Source organism: Mauremys mutica, chromosome 13, assembly GCF_020497125.1.
Source record: "Mauremys mutica isolate MM-2020 ecotype Southern chromosome 13, ASM2049712v1, whole genome shotgun sequence".
Taxonomy (NCBI): domain Eukaryota; kingdom Metazoa; phylum Chordata; order Testudines; family Geoemydidae; genus Mauremys; species Mauremys mutica.
The window spans coordinates 18,747,325-18,761,174 of NC_059084.1; the positions used below are offsets into that span (position 1 = coordinate 18,747,325).

The 13,850-nt window shown below is 46.5% G+C and overlaps 1 protein-coding gene across 3 annotated transcripts in view; it reads right to left on the reverse strand.

Moving 5' to 3' along the window:
- The window catches only part of JPH2 (junctophilin 2), a 66,557-nt gene that overhangs the window by 20,158 nt on the left and 32,549 nt on the right, over positions 1 to 13,850 (reverse strand). For all 3 annotated transcript variants that reach the window (XM_044986346.1, XM_044986345.1, XM_044986347.1), the window contains exon 3: positions 756 to 874. In XM_044986346.1, the coding sequence (XP_044842281.1) occupies positions 756 to 874 (119 nt within the window). The remainder of the gene's footprint in view (positions 1 to 755; positions 875 to 13,850) is intronic.

The following is a 13,850-nucleotide window of genomic DNA, read 5'->3' on the forward strand; positions in this document are numbered from 1 at the left end:
ATTTTCCTAACAGAATAATCTGCATCTGTGGGAAGAAATTAAATAGTAACTAATGATAATATTTTGCAGTAGTAACTTTCTCACTGCATTTTACTGGCATTAATTAGCTAAACCTGAGAACCCCCCTGTCCAGTGTGGAGACACATGAAACTATGATTTCCTCTGGCAAAGCTGGACCACAAAAATCAAGGTAAAGCTCTTCAAAAGTGCAGGCCTGCATACGAGAAAGATCACTTGATCATTGCCTGTTAGGTTCACTCCCTCTGGGGCACCTGGCATTGGCCACTGTTGGTAGACAGATACTGGGCTAGATGGACCTTTGGTCTGACCTGGAATGGCAGTTCTTATGTTCTTATGATGAACTGCTACAACCCCAATGTACAAGCAGTGGATTATGGGAACACAATTGGAGCCCAGGCAAATCTGCAGCCGGCCCGGACCTATAGAAAGGGTGGGGGGCGATGGGAGGGGGGCGAGCACCAATTTATTTAATTCTTTATTTGCTCCTTTTCCTCCAAGTCATTTCTAGCCCTTGCTGACCTGGGGAGCCAAAAGCTTTTGGGAAAGTGTCTCGGGTCAGTATCGCTGAGTAAACTGGCCAGCCCACGTTGTACCAATGGGCTGCGTTCGAGCCACTGGGAAATCGCAAAACGCTCCTCTGCTCTTCTCAGCCTCTGTTCCTCTTGCCCCCTCCGGCTCCCTGCTGATTGGGGCACAGCACCTGAGGATTAAGTAGAAGCTGCTCCCCAGCTTACCTGGCTGATAGAAGTCTGGAGAGAGTTCCCTGGCCATAGTCCTGGCTACGCTCGATTCATTGTTAGCTGCCTGAGCTGCTTGCTCAGCTCCATCTGCCTTGGCTTTGGCATGGGAGGTCCTGTGGAGAAAACACCATCATGACATTAAGTATCTCCCGCAGCTATGATCAGCATGGCCCAAGCACATGGCATTGGCCACACAGAGAACACTGAAGAATTAAAAACCTGGCACCTCATTTCCCAATAATCCCTTTGACAAGTGGGCAGAAGGAGCGGTGAAAAGTTTAGCCTATCCACCTGCCAACTAGTCGTTTTCCTAGGATGTTTACTGCCACCTCTGCTGCCATAGACCTGGGCACCATTACGTGGTTAAAAACAGACATGATTATTACCATTGACAGGTGGCAAACTAGCACTGCACTAAGCTAACCCCGCCTGCCAGCAAACAGAGGCCACCGAATGGAAATGAAAATCCACAGCCTATGGACAGCCAAGCAAAACGGGACAGACTGGCAAATAAGTTAGGTGCACATCTGCTTAAGCATAGTGTGTGTCCAACGTGCACACCTAGCTCTGCATAAGAATAGGGTAAGTGTGTTTGCAAATGTGCCTCATTAGCCAGTAATTGTGCTAACAAACGGCACAGCTCTATTGCATGGCTTCCACACCGTCAACCGTGGGGACTTGGAGCAGCAGTGCCCCAGCCAAGCACACCTGCTGTAGTGGGACACGGAAGGAAAGGCCCCCTCCGAGATGTGGCATCCATGGGATTCCATTTCCATAGCCAGGGAACACCAAGGAACACTCCTTTCCCCCACCTTTTGTCAGTTTGTTTGTATTTAAAATTGTAAGTTCTTGGGGCAGGGACCATGCGTCTTGAACTGAGGAAAGACACTAGCTGGGCATTTATACAATGTACATGACAACAACATTATGGCCTAAGGGCCAATTGCAGCCTCAAAAGTCTTGAGTGTGGTACACAGACAGCTTCATCTTTCCTGCCTAGGAGCAGGCTATGGAACCGTAGATCCCCACATGCAACAGTGGGCAAAGTTTGGCAAGTTCTGTCCTGAATGCCTCTCAAGTGACCATAAAAGAAACAAGAGTCCAGTCTTTCAGGCAGATTCCCCTATCCATACCAACCTCCAGAGCTGCCCTTGTAATATGAAAACCACCAGCAGTGGCACAGATGTCTCCTCTTTCATACCTTGGCTTCTTGAGTCCTGTAGAGAAACATCTCCTGCTTGCTTCATAAGGCTAACTAAGTTATCTGTCTGTCTGTGATATTGCTAAGATACCTAGCATTTTGGTCCCTATGATCTTCACATGAGAAGTTAAGCCAGCTTTGGAGCAAAGATGCCTGTTTAGTATGAATAGGGTGACCAGACGTCCCGATAAAATTGGGACTGTCCTGATATTTAGGTGTTTGTCCCGATATTTCGCACTCCGGTTTTGGTTTTGGTTTTTCGCTCCGCCGGCGACCCCCCCACGTTTCCCAATATTTTCTTCCTCTCATCTGGTCACCCTAAGTATGAAGCTGACTTCAACAGTGAAACTGAGCCTTCAGAAAAGAAGAGACCAATTCTGTGCACACACAAGCCACCCTGTTCCATCCAAGGCTAAGAATACTTGTTTTCCTAACACTGTCTGAAGACCAGATTTTCAGCAGCTTCCAGAATCGCACCAATCCATATTTGTGGATATGTAAATGTGCATATACAAAACTACACACATTTGTATAAATAAGGACAGTTAGATGTATGATCATTGATCTGTACATGTAAACACGAATACTATTAATTACAAGCATTAATTCAGCCTTGCAATATTCTGTGAGCTAGTTAAGTGATACGCAGTGATCCTTTTCCCCACACTGATACACAGACCCCTTTGGGGTGAAATACAGATGCTGTTTGATGGCACACAATGGTAGAGCAACATCTTAGAACTGGAACTGAGGAAAGATACTGTATTCCATTAAGACTGCAAAGGGAATTTTAGATAGACTGTAATCACTGGAGTTTCAATTTAGCCAGGACCCCAGGATTAATTCTCTTTCACCAAATACCCACTTACATATGCGTGAGGGGGGAGGGTGTTGGCGCACGCAAATATTGCAGGTGCAATAAAAGAGGCTGCTCAAATTTTGCCCCCAAATTTCTTTACGATGAAAAGCGAGAGAAACTTCCATGATTCGTGGTTGCAAAGATTATGGAAAAGAATTAAATGGCTAGCATGTTCCCAAATCTTCATGCTCAGCAATGCTGTAAAATACCCGTGAACTAGAAGGGCATTCTGACTCTTAACATGCAAATGACCACAATATACATCCCCCCTATGCTTCAGAATTCCTATATCTGGAATCATCTCCCTTTATGTTGGAAACAGGAGTCATCCTATTGCTTACATTTACCCATCATCTTCCTTCTTAGCTTGCAAGATGAGCTGTCTCAGATAGATTTTTTATAATTTTTGTTTTTCTGTCCAAAATTATTAGAGCTCCTGAAACATCCAGAGACACTAGCTGATGAGACAGAAGTCTGCAATTTTAAACCTCGACTGCATGCAGGAGATCACGGGAAGCTGTAAACAGAGAAAGTGTCTCCTTTTTTGGTAGCATATAATCAGTGTGATTAATTCCACTACAATCTGGGGAGGGCCTGGTGGCATATTTATGTGCTTTTCGTGCCTGGGGAATCAGGGTGGATTCACAGTGCTCAGCGCAGAGCCTGAAAGCAGCCTTCACCTTGCAGAGAGGTGCTCCTTTTAACTCTCCAAAGCAATGCTTCGGGAAAGAGTGCAGCTTGACAAACAAACACTGACAGTGCCGCTCTTCCACTTGGATCCCGGAGCGGGCAATCCAAACAGGAGTCAGCCTATTGCTTACATTTACCCATCATCTTCCTTCTAGCTTGCAAGCTGAGCGGTCTCAGATAGCATTCTACCATTTTTGTTTTTCTGTTCAAAATTATTTCTCGCACTTGGATCCTGGAGGGGGCAATCCAGAGAAAGAAGCCCAGGCTTTAGCTACTAAATTAGGGTGGGAATCTCAGAACTTGGCCTACAGTGGCCGAGGACATGATCTGCCCCATTGATCAAGTGGTTGAAGTTGCAGGCTTGGGGCTAGAACGGGCCACCCCTGTGTGTGCTGGTGAGCGCTCATTCCCTTGTAGCCCATTGAAGAGGATGGGCCAGATCCTCTGTTCCTCCAGCCCAGGGACCGAGGGGCTTAAAGCCACCATTGCAACTTCTGCATTCCTGAGCTTCTCGTGGCCCTTCTTGAATTAAGGCCACTTTCATTCTGAATAACTGCATCCACACAGGGATTCAACGCAGGTTAACAAATCCACTTCAAATTCACACTGTTAGTTAATTCAGATTTATTTTCCTGGATGTCCCTGTGTAGACATGATCTCAGTCTCTCCCTGCAGGGCAAAGAGAGGAAGTGATTTGCCATGTGAGGAGATACCGTCTCTCTTATCCCCTTTCTAGAGTTTGCAAATTGACAAGGCCTGAGACACAGTTGCCATCAATCATGTCACATACTGATTTATGGTGAGGCGTGGAAGGTCAGAGCTTTCAGAGCTCCTGTCTTGCTCAGGCTTGGTCAGGACAAACACCCCAAGTGGGACATTGCATGGCTCAATTATTACAACAAGCTGCTTAAGCAGAGGTTGGTGAGGGACTGGGAGCGGGTGCATACGGCTCTCTAGGGGTGCCTGGTGCCATGTTGATACCCAGAAAGTAGGCTTCCCTCCTCACTGGTGCGTGAGGAATGCACGCGCTAACATGTTAGCAACAGCCAGTGCAGATACCCCAGCTCAGTCCTTAATGCACCAGGATGAAACACAGCTACGGCATGGCCTGGGGGGTTACACCAGACAAGACAACTCCTGATTACGCTAATCCTGTGGCAGTCCCGGTTTGGTACACAGAGGCTTCCCTTCCTCCTAACAGGCTGCTGTATCTTGTACTTATCAGGCTGCTGCGTGGGGCTCTAGCAATGGGACAAGCAGGCTGCTTCCTCTGAAGTAATACAGTTCCTACAGGCCAAGACCCAGGCCAGGCAAGAACAGTACAGTAAAGGCAGCCTGAGCCATGTGACCTGGTGCAATGATCCTGTCAGTCCTCCCAAGCTGAGCACGGCTGGGCTGAGTTCAGTGCTTGGATGAGGAAAACTGCAGGGCCTGGTGATGGCGATCCAGACCTAACCCTAGCATAAGCGGGTGCAACTCCTTTGAAGTCAATGGAGCAACTCTGGAGTTACACTGGTGTGAGAGCAGAGCCTAGCTCCTTCCTCGAGGGGAACTGTACAGGAGTTTAGGTCTGGAAGAGAAGGAGAGCACACTACCCAACTGAAAGGGCAGCAAGTTTGTAGCTCAGCAGGCTGTAGTCGCCTCACTGGGATACGGGCGGGGCCAATCCTGAGCTCAGTTATTGCAGATGATGGAGTGAATCTGGATTCTCAGCACTGTAACTGGTGATCTGCCCCCCCCAGGCACGTAGTCTGAGTTTGGGGTCCTGCAGGTGCTGCGTGAATAAGAGATATTGTTCTGCTGGCGGCGGATTCCCCTCGCTTTGCGAGGCTGGCCTTTGCCTCACTCCCACTGATGTAGCATTTTCCTGCAATTCTTCTAACACCATGAACTTGGGGCCTAGGGCTACAACAGCTGCAGCATGCTCTGGAGCTACGGCTTAGAAACTGGCACCTTACTCGCATCATGTGTTGAGATCTGCCAGGTGCTGGGAGCCTGAGCAGCTGAGTCAGCTCTCAAACCTGTGCCTATGCAACTCAAACAAGCTCTCTTCCCCATGGGCATTTGTCCACCGCTTCAATGGCTGATTACCCCACACAGACATCAGGACCCTGCTCCCACGTTAAGATGCTGGCTCCCTGGGCTTGTGTGCCACCGTGATTTAGATAATTTGTTATAGCACAGGTTCTGTGATTAGTGCCTGGGTTTTGCAGACCTTGACAGGCTTTGGAGATAAATATGTTGCAGTCAGCTTCCACCGACAGTGTGCTCATAGCCAGGTGATACTGGGACTGTAGCAGCCAGGAAGGTATGAGTGGAGATTGCCACTGTCCATTACCATCTGTGGGGGACCGCTATGGATTTATTAACATGCTGGACTGGGGGCTGGGGTGGGAAGAAAAGGCACAACTCTACAGCAGAGGAGTTTGTATTCAGCCAGCTGCACTAGGATAGGAACAGACATGCAATCCTAGTGTTTGTTGGCCATTCAGATGCTGGTTAGTGATTCTGAATAATAACAAAACCTAGCTCTTACAGAGCCCTTCTGAAATTATGAATAATTTGTATTACCATAACACCCGGGAGCCCCAGGCATGAGCAGGCCTCCATCGCACTAGGTGCTGTACAAACAGAACAAAAAGATGGTCCCTGTTCCAGAGATCTTCCAATCTAGGTATAAGACAAGAGGCAACAAGTGGACAGACAGACAGACCGACCGGAAAGCACCAGGAAACGACGAGACAATACTGCTAACTCAGCATGACAGGCAATGGACTCAGCACACCAGCCGCCTAACCATCTCTACGTTTTTTGTAGGCATCACAGCCAAGGAGAGTTTTAAGGAGGGATTTGAAGGAGGACAAAATAGCAGTTTTTCAGCTATAGACCTCAAAGTGCTTAAGAGCCAGCAATTTCCCCCAAGGCTAGAGCTTGTAAAAAACAGGAACACTTTCTGCAAAAAAATTTTAAAATTTGAATTTTTTCATCCAGCTTTTTAGCTGGTCAGAAACAGGGTGAATTTTTCCTGAAAAAAGTGACGTTTTTCTACCAGCTCTACGCAAACATCTAGTGCCACAGCAGGGAGCAATTCAAGGGGCAGACAAGCAGGGCAGAATATTTGCATGGGAAGGAAGGTGTTGCAGGGACTGGCACCTTTGAAAATTCCACTCTAAACTTACCAGCGGCAGAAGTCAATAGCTCTTCTTCAAAACAGAGCTACACAATCCAAATCTAAGGTAACAGTAAATGGAAAGGAAGAAAAGGGCCCCTTAAAAATTATGACGGAACTCTCTGTCCCAGCTAGGAAGGCAGTGATCTAGGAATGCGCCCCCGGGGACAGCCAGCAGCAACCTACATTTTAGGGAGCACAGACTTCAGGTTGTTGCAGTGGAGAAGGTCTCTTCCTAATTTCAGCTCCCCAGTCGGCACAGTTAAAAATAGCTTGCATGAATTCTTTGGAAGGGGAGCACTCGCCTAAAGCAGAGGTCAGGAGGAGATGTGCATGTGATGCATGCTGCACACTGCCCATTGCCTCTGGAGGGCATTGCCCTGTATTTTAGTCCCCCTTTATGGTGCTTTGGGGAGCTGGCATCCTACTATTGATCCAGAGTCACGCTTCCCTGAGTGGTGATGCTTTTTGCTGCTCTTGAGCTCCCAGCACGGCTTACGATTTAGCTAGCACTCCGTTTGAGAGAGTAGAAAAGCTCGAATGCTGTAATCGTTTTTGTACAAGTGCAGGGATCTCTTTTCTGGCTGACACCCAGTAGTGCTGTTGCCCAATCCATTCCTCTGAGGGTATCGGAGCTGAAGTTGAGCCCGATCACTAACAGGTGAGCCCATAAGCCAAGCCAATAAACCCGTTCTTGTGTTTTGCGCATCCACATTTTGTTGGACTGTAGATGAGATTGGTACGAGTAGAGAATCCTGCAAATGCCAGAGACAGCCCGAGAGCCACTTACAACCTACAGGTGCTGAGTTGACTTTGTAGCCAGAAATAGTGGACTAACTCAGATGCCTGCCCCAACTATTTCACGTTCGGTGGGGAGAGTTATTCTGCGCATGGTACAGGAAGTTCAGCCCCATTCAGCACAGCTCTTACCACTCAGTCTTTTGCCTTATCAGACTGAGTCAGAGACCTTCATCAGGAATGACTAGCTGAGCCCCTTTTTCCTGATCATTCCAAATAGCACTGGTTCAAAAAACGTGACAGGAATTTTCACTAATTAACATGTTAAATGAAAGGCAACTTGGCTTCTCTGATCAGCCTTGTTTGTTCTATTGTTACAGTCTATTCTCGGCGCACACCTACCCCGTTTGTTTCATCAGCTTGTTGTGTCCTGTTTCGTAAGCTCTCTGGGGCAGGACTGTCTTCTTAGTTACTAGTTTGTATGGTGCCTAGCACAATGGGACCCTGGTCCTCTCTGGGATTCCTAAGTGCTACCGTAATACAAACAATAATATGAATGCCTGTATATTACATGCATTAATTTGACAGGTCAGATAACCCTACATATCATGCATGTAACATGTTTGTTTGCCTTTGCTTTTCAGAAAAGTTGGATGTGCAAAATGAAGATAGAATTGCACATCTAACTGAATGCGCAATTGCTGCACTTGCAAGTCCAAACTCGATAACTGTATATACAAATGGCTGATTATGTTCATTTTGAGTGTGCAAGTACCTGATTTTGCATGTACAATCACTCTAACTTCACCTGCAAAGTGCACATCTAACTCTTCTGAAAGTCTGGGTCTTGATGGCTGCCATCCATTTAATCAATAAATGCCACATTTGGTACATTGCAGTAGTAGCGTATAGGGGGCGGGAAAGATATTGTATATTTCAAATATCAAGTCTATTGCATTTTGTCCTTCCTGGGAAATTTAAGATATAATAAGTTGGCTCAGTGATAACATTTACAACGCTGAAAAAAACAGAGAACATTCCATGCACATTTTTGCCTAAGGGAAAATCAGAACTTTCATGTTGGTACCAGAAAGGTGTCAACTCTTGGGGAGGTGAGGGCGGAGGGTCGATATGTGTAAAGTACAGATGCTTTTGACTGCTTCTCCATTTTCGGCTCTATGCATGGAGCCTTCTCTTCCCATGTGTTAAGCCACCTTCCATCTCTTCAAAGCCTACATCTGTTGCCTTACATCACTGATCTACTCTATCATTCTGCTCTATCTCCTCCCCTTTAGTCATCTCTTGTTCTCCTTCCCCTGCCCATACATCTATTCAGATTTGTCCTATCATCTCTCTCTCCCAACCCTTCACACTATACAAACAGAAGTGACTGCTCTAAAGGCTAGATCAGTGGCTCCCAAACTAGGGGTGCAGCTTGTTCAGGGTAAGCCCTTGGCGGGCCGGGCCAGTTTGTTTACCTGCCGCGTACGCAAGTTTGGCCGATCGCAGCTCCCAGTGGCCACAGTTCGCCGTTCTCGGCCAATGGGAGCTGCAGGAAGCAGTGCGGGCTGAGGGACGTGTTGGCCGCCACTTCCCATAGCCCCCATTGGCCTGGAGCAGCGAACCATGGCCACTGGGAGCTGCGATCGGCCGAACCTGCGGATGCGGCAGGTAAACAAACTGGCCCGGCCCACCAGGGGCTTTCCCTGAACAAGCTGCGCCCCTAGTTTGGGAACCACTGGGCTAGATGGCGGCCTCACTATCTGCTCACCCTTTGCATATCAACCTTGTGTGTTTCGTATCCATCCAATTTAGACTGTAAGCTCCTTTGAGCAGGGTTTTTGCTGATAGTTGTTAATGCTCATGCACACCAAGGTGCTGTGTAAGTATTAAACACAATACAATCTAGCAACTACTTAATGCAGGAAATATACTTACTGTTCTACAGCCTGCCACTGTATTTTAAAAAAAGATAAAATGTAATAACCTTGAAATTACTTCGATTTCCAATATCATTTCTCAAACAACCCATTTGTGAGATGCACTGGGATTTTCACTCAGTTATACCAGCACTCAGTACCGAAGTGATTGGCACTGTGTAAATACCTATGCCAGCTAAACAGTACCTTCTCTCCTTCCTTCTGGCATAAAAGGTAATGCCCAGACCATCTTATTTTGGAAAAAAGCATCACTTTTTAGGGAATGCTTTAGGAGCAAGGAATTGTTGTCAAAGTTCACTGAAATTTAATAAGCTCAGCCCTTTAGCCTTTATGATTACCTGGCAAATTTTTAAAATACTGAAATGTTATCCTCAGCCCTAAATAGCTCAAAACCATTTGTATCCTTCAGTGAATGACACTTCCCCACAGAACAGTTAAAGCGATATTAATCTTACAGCAGACGAATCGGCAGCTATCTTCATCTGCCAAAGGATCCCCATTCTGAGCAAGGGAAACTGGTTAGCTAAACATTCTAAGGTTTTCTAATTCTCAGTATTGCTTTCTTGGTGCTTCAATAATATGCCATGTTCTTTATTGCTGCAGCTCGGGCAGCCATTGACCCAGATGAGGGGCCAACATGAGCAACTGTCTGGGAGTCAGCTGCCGTTCTCTTTCATGTGGAGATGCCACTAATGCAGATTGCAGGTCCCAACATGCAGTGCCCAGAGGCAGCTCAGGATGGAACGCTGCCTACTGGGACTTGCAGTCTCCATAGGCCACACATATCAGAGATAAAGCAGGCTGTATTAAACAAGTACATGGGCCTCGTTTGCCCTGCAAGAGCGGAGGGCCTCAGCGATATCAGTGTAAGGAATGCAACAAATGCTTTAACTCTTACTGCTGTCATCTCCTGCTCCAGGAAGAACACAGAGCCCTGAACTAGAGTTTCAGCTGATGAGCAGCTTTTCCATTCACTCTCCAACCTGGCTGGAAAGTATGTCATGCCAAAGGCAGTGCAGTTCTCTGCAGACAGAAGGGTAGATTCAATTTCTCACTATTAGCTGCTGCACTTCCTTTCGCCCGATTTCTTGGCCAGCTCCCAGGCTTTTGTCTGCTGCTTTGCCTTAGCAGGAGGGCGAGCATGAGTATATAACTTCTTCCAATCAGAGTGCACAGCCCAGCAACCCTACGATAACAAATCACTCTGTGCAGCCCAGTGCCTGCGATCAGCCCCACAGTAATACGCCAAGGCACACTGCCCCCGTGCTGTGAACAATCACTTCAAATGCTAGTGATTTAGATTTATAAATTACATAAAAAGGTGCTCATCTCATGCGCTGGACACCCCTTTTATAATTAGCTTTCACTATAAGATCCAACTGGATGATGCATTCCACTGACAAATACATCAAAGACAATAAAGCAAAACCCCTTTACAGAAGTCACAGCAATCAAGCTCTTCCAATCTTCAGCCCACTCCCTCCCCGGGATGCATTTAGGCCTAACAGCATGCACCTTGGGTTCACAAATGTGGACTATTCCATACCAAGTGCACACACACGTGTGTGTGAAGGGGGGTGGAGGAAGTCAATTTCAAAATCCAGGATCCAGAAGCCTCCTCTTGTTTATTTCAAGCGCAGTCTGAGGCAGGGAGAAAGGTGGGGTCACAGGACTAAATCTAGATTCCATGAATGATGAAGGGAGCAAATTTTTCAGTCCTACCAAGATTAAATATGTTGCATTTATTAGTAAAGGTATGTTTTTCTGACTGACAGTCCTGCAAAATATTTGGGCTCAAGAGATGATCAGGAATGGGTATTTTTTCCTGAGGAAAATGTTGATTTTTCATCGAAAACAAAACCAAAACCCACATATTGTTCAGTTTTTGGCAACCATAAACCAAAAATATTTTTGGCCTAAAACTGAAAAACCAAAATATTTTCAGTATGGGTTTTTTCTATTTTCCAACAAACAGAAAAAACTGGACATTTTCAAGGAAAACAAAAATTTTCTATTAAAGCAAAAAGGCAATTTTTCATTGCAAATACTTTGACACAAATTTTTCTACCAGCCCTTTTGGCCTCAAGAGTCAAAATTCACAGATTTTAAGTCCAGAAGGGACCATTATGATCGTCTAGTCCGACCTCCTGCATAACGCAGACTGTGGAATTTCATGCAGTTCTGGGTTATCTCCCTCACAGTATCACCACCAGTCAGAAAGGTCGTGCAGTAAATATAGCCCCTCAGTGACACCTCTGCCCCCCATTGTCTTCTGTGGGTTTTCCCAAGTGTCACTGATTGAAACTCAGTACACGATTCTGTTGATGATGCACATGACGGAATAGAATCCAGCTCCCTGTCTTGTGTGTGGAGGCTCGGCAGGGCTAACTGGAATAAAACCAGAAAAATCTCATGTTTGTCAGAAGCACCATGGCTTTGGCTCTGCATACACACATAGCAGTTCTGTTGATCAAGAAGCTGACATTTTTACAGTCACTTTTCAGAGTTAAGCTTCATTTGGATTTTCCTGTATTTTCCCCCTTGAGATGAGGGATCTGGAAAACTGACAGGGCTGCATGCAAATGCCTTTGGAAGATGAAATCCTTCTCCATTTAAAAATGTGCTAGGCCAAAAATCTCAACACCTGTGGCTTTGATTCTACAGAAGCAGCAGCTAGTCTGTGTTTTAGATGAAAACTCAGATCTGGGGAAGATCTGAAAAGGGCAATTTGTCTCAAGTGTCTTATTTGCATGCATTTCTCTGGTGTTCATGACTATAGTATCTTCACATATCAAACATTAATGAATGAAGCCTCACACAACCCCTGTATTATCAGCCCCATTTTACACAGGGAAAACTGAGGCACACAAGAAGTATGCAGCAGACCTATCAGTAGAACCCAGTTATCTTGACCTTCAATCCTGTACCCTAACCCCAAGACCATCTGTCCTGCTCACAGTGTAGGTGCATCAGAAAGAATGGTTAGGTTAACCCAAATTCTACCCTTTTATTCCACAAAAATAACCAAAGGGAATCTCACTTATCTGCTAGGTTACCAAAGGAAAAGGAGAACAGGTGAGAGCAGCAAGGACTTTTTGTTATTCCATTTCCTCAGTATTAAAAGACAAGTAGGGTCATTCCAGGATGACCTCTAGGAGAGCCCAGTTGGAGGAGAAGCCTCACTGACATGATGAACCTGCAGTAGACTACGAGGGATTCAGTGGAAATGGTTCTACAGGCTCTGGGCTACAATGGTGATTAAGGGAGGCAGGCTAAATGCCTTGGGGATCTATTCCTTTTAGAGAAGGATTTGTTCTAGCCACTAACTGTGCTACCCAGCTGTTACCATTGAGAGGAGCAGGGGGAATCTCATCTGTGTGGCATTGAGGGGCCCAGTTGAAGAGCCCAGCTGAACAGAGAAGGGAAGGGAAGATACGACACTGGGTCTTCCCTTTCAGAACACACCCACTCATGTCAAATGTCTGAAATCAGAGGAGCCTGGAGACCCCAACTTCCCTCCCAGTCCACCCAGAACATTAAAGTTCTCCTATGAATATGTACTACTGCCACCAAGAGCAATGAACCCCATACACTGGGGGTCAGGACTGTGCTCATTAGGCACCAGGGAGGCAAAGTCTGGGAGCCCTGGGATGAGCACTCAGAAACTGTTGATGTAAATGGAAAGAGTTTTAGCTGCACCAATGGCAAAATATCACCCAGCCAAACTGCAAGGAACAAAATCCCCTTCAGCTACAGTCAGGTGCATAATGTTCACCCCCTGCCCACACAGGAGAACCTGCCTGCAGTCAGCTTAAGCTAGTGGTGTAGAATAGCAGCAAACACAGCAGTAACCACCTCCCAACCAGGCAAATCTACTTTCTGCACAAACAGTACTAGTGCACCAGCTGAAGCTTATATGCCCCTGCAGAGTCCACAAACCAGGTGAACGTGATTTCCTTAAAGGGGCTGCTCTCCATTCACCAGGCTTCCTGCAGCATCATTTACCACACACCTGGAAGGGAGTTAGTGTCATGCAGCCACCCTTCCTTCCAGCCCTGAATCAGAGGCATTCTACAGCTGAGATCATAGCTAGCTCAACTATCTGAGAGCAACTGGCTCCTTCCAGAAACACTGCAGTCCCTTATGGCCAGACTGTTAAAGGCATTGAGCTGCCTAAAGATACAGACAGGCATCTGGTAGGATTTACAACAGTGCCTAGGTGCCCAACTCCCATCAATTTCAATGGGAATTAGGTACCTCGGTGCTTTAGAAAATCCCACTGGGCACCTATTGGTGCCTAAATACCTTTAAACTCTTCATCCTTATCAATAAAAGCGAGAGTCAAAAAGAAGAATAGAAATCCATGATGGTCTCAGTCTTGGTTTTTTGTCGCCCCAAGCAAAAAATTGTTTTGCTGCCAAACCCCAGCCCTGGGCTCTCACCCCCCCCCCAGTGCCCTCCCCCACCTGCACCCCCTGCCGCCTCAGCCCTG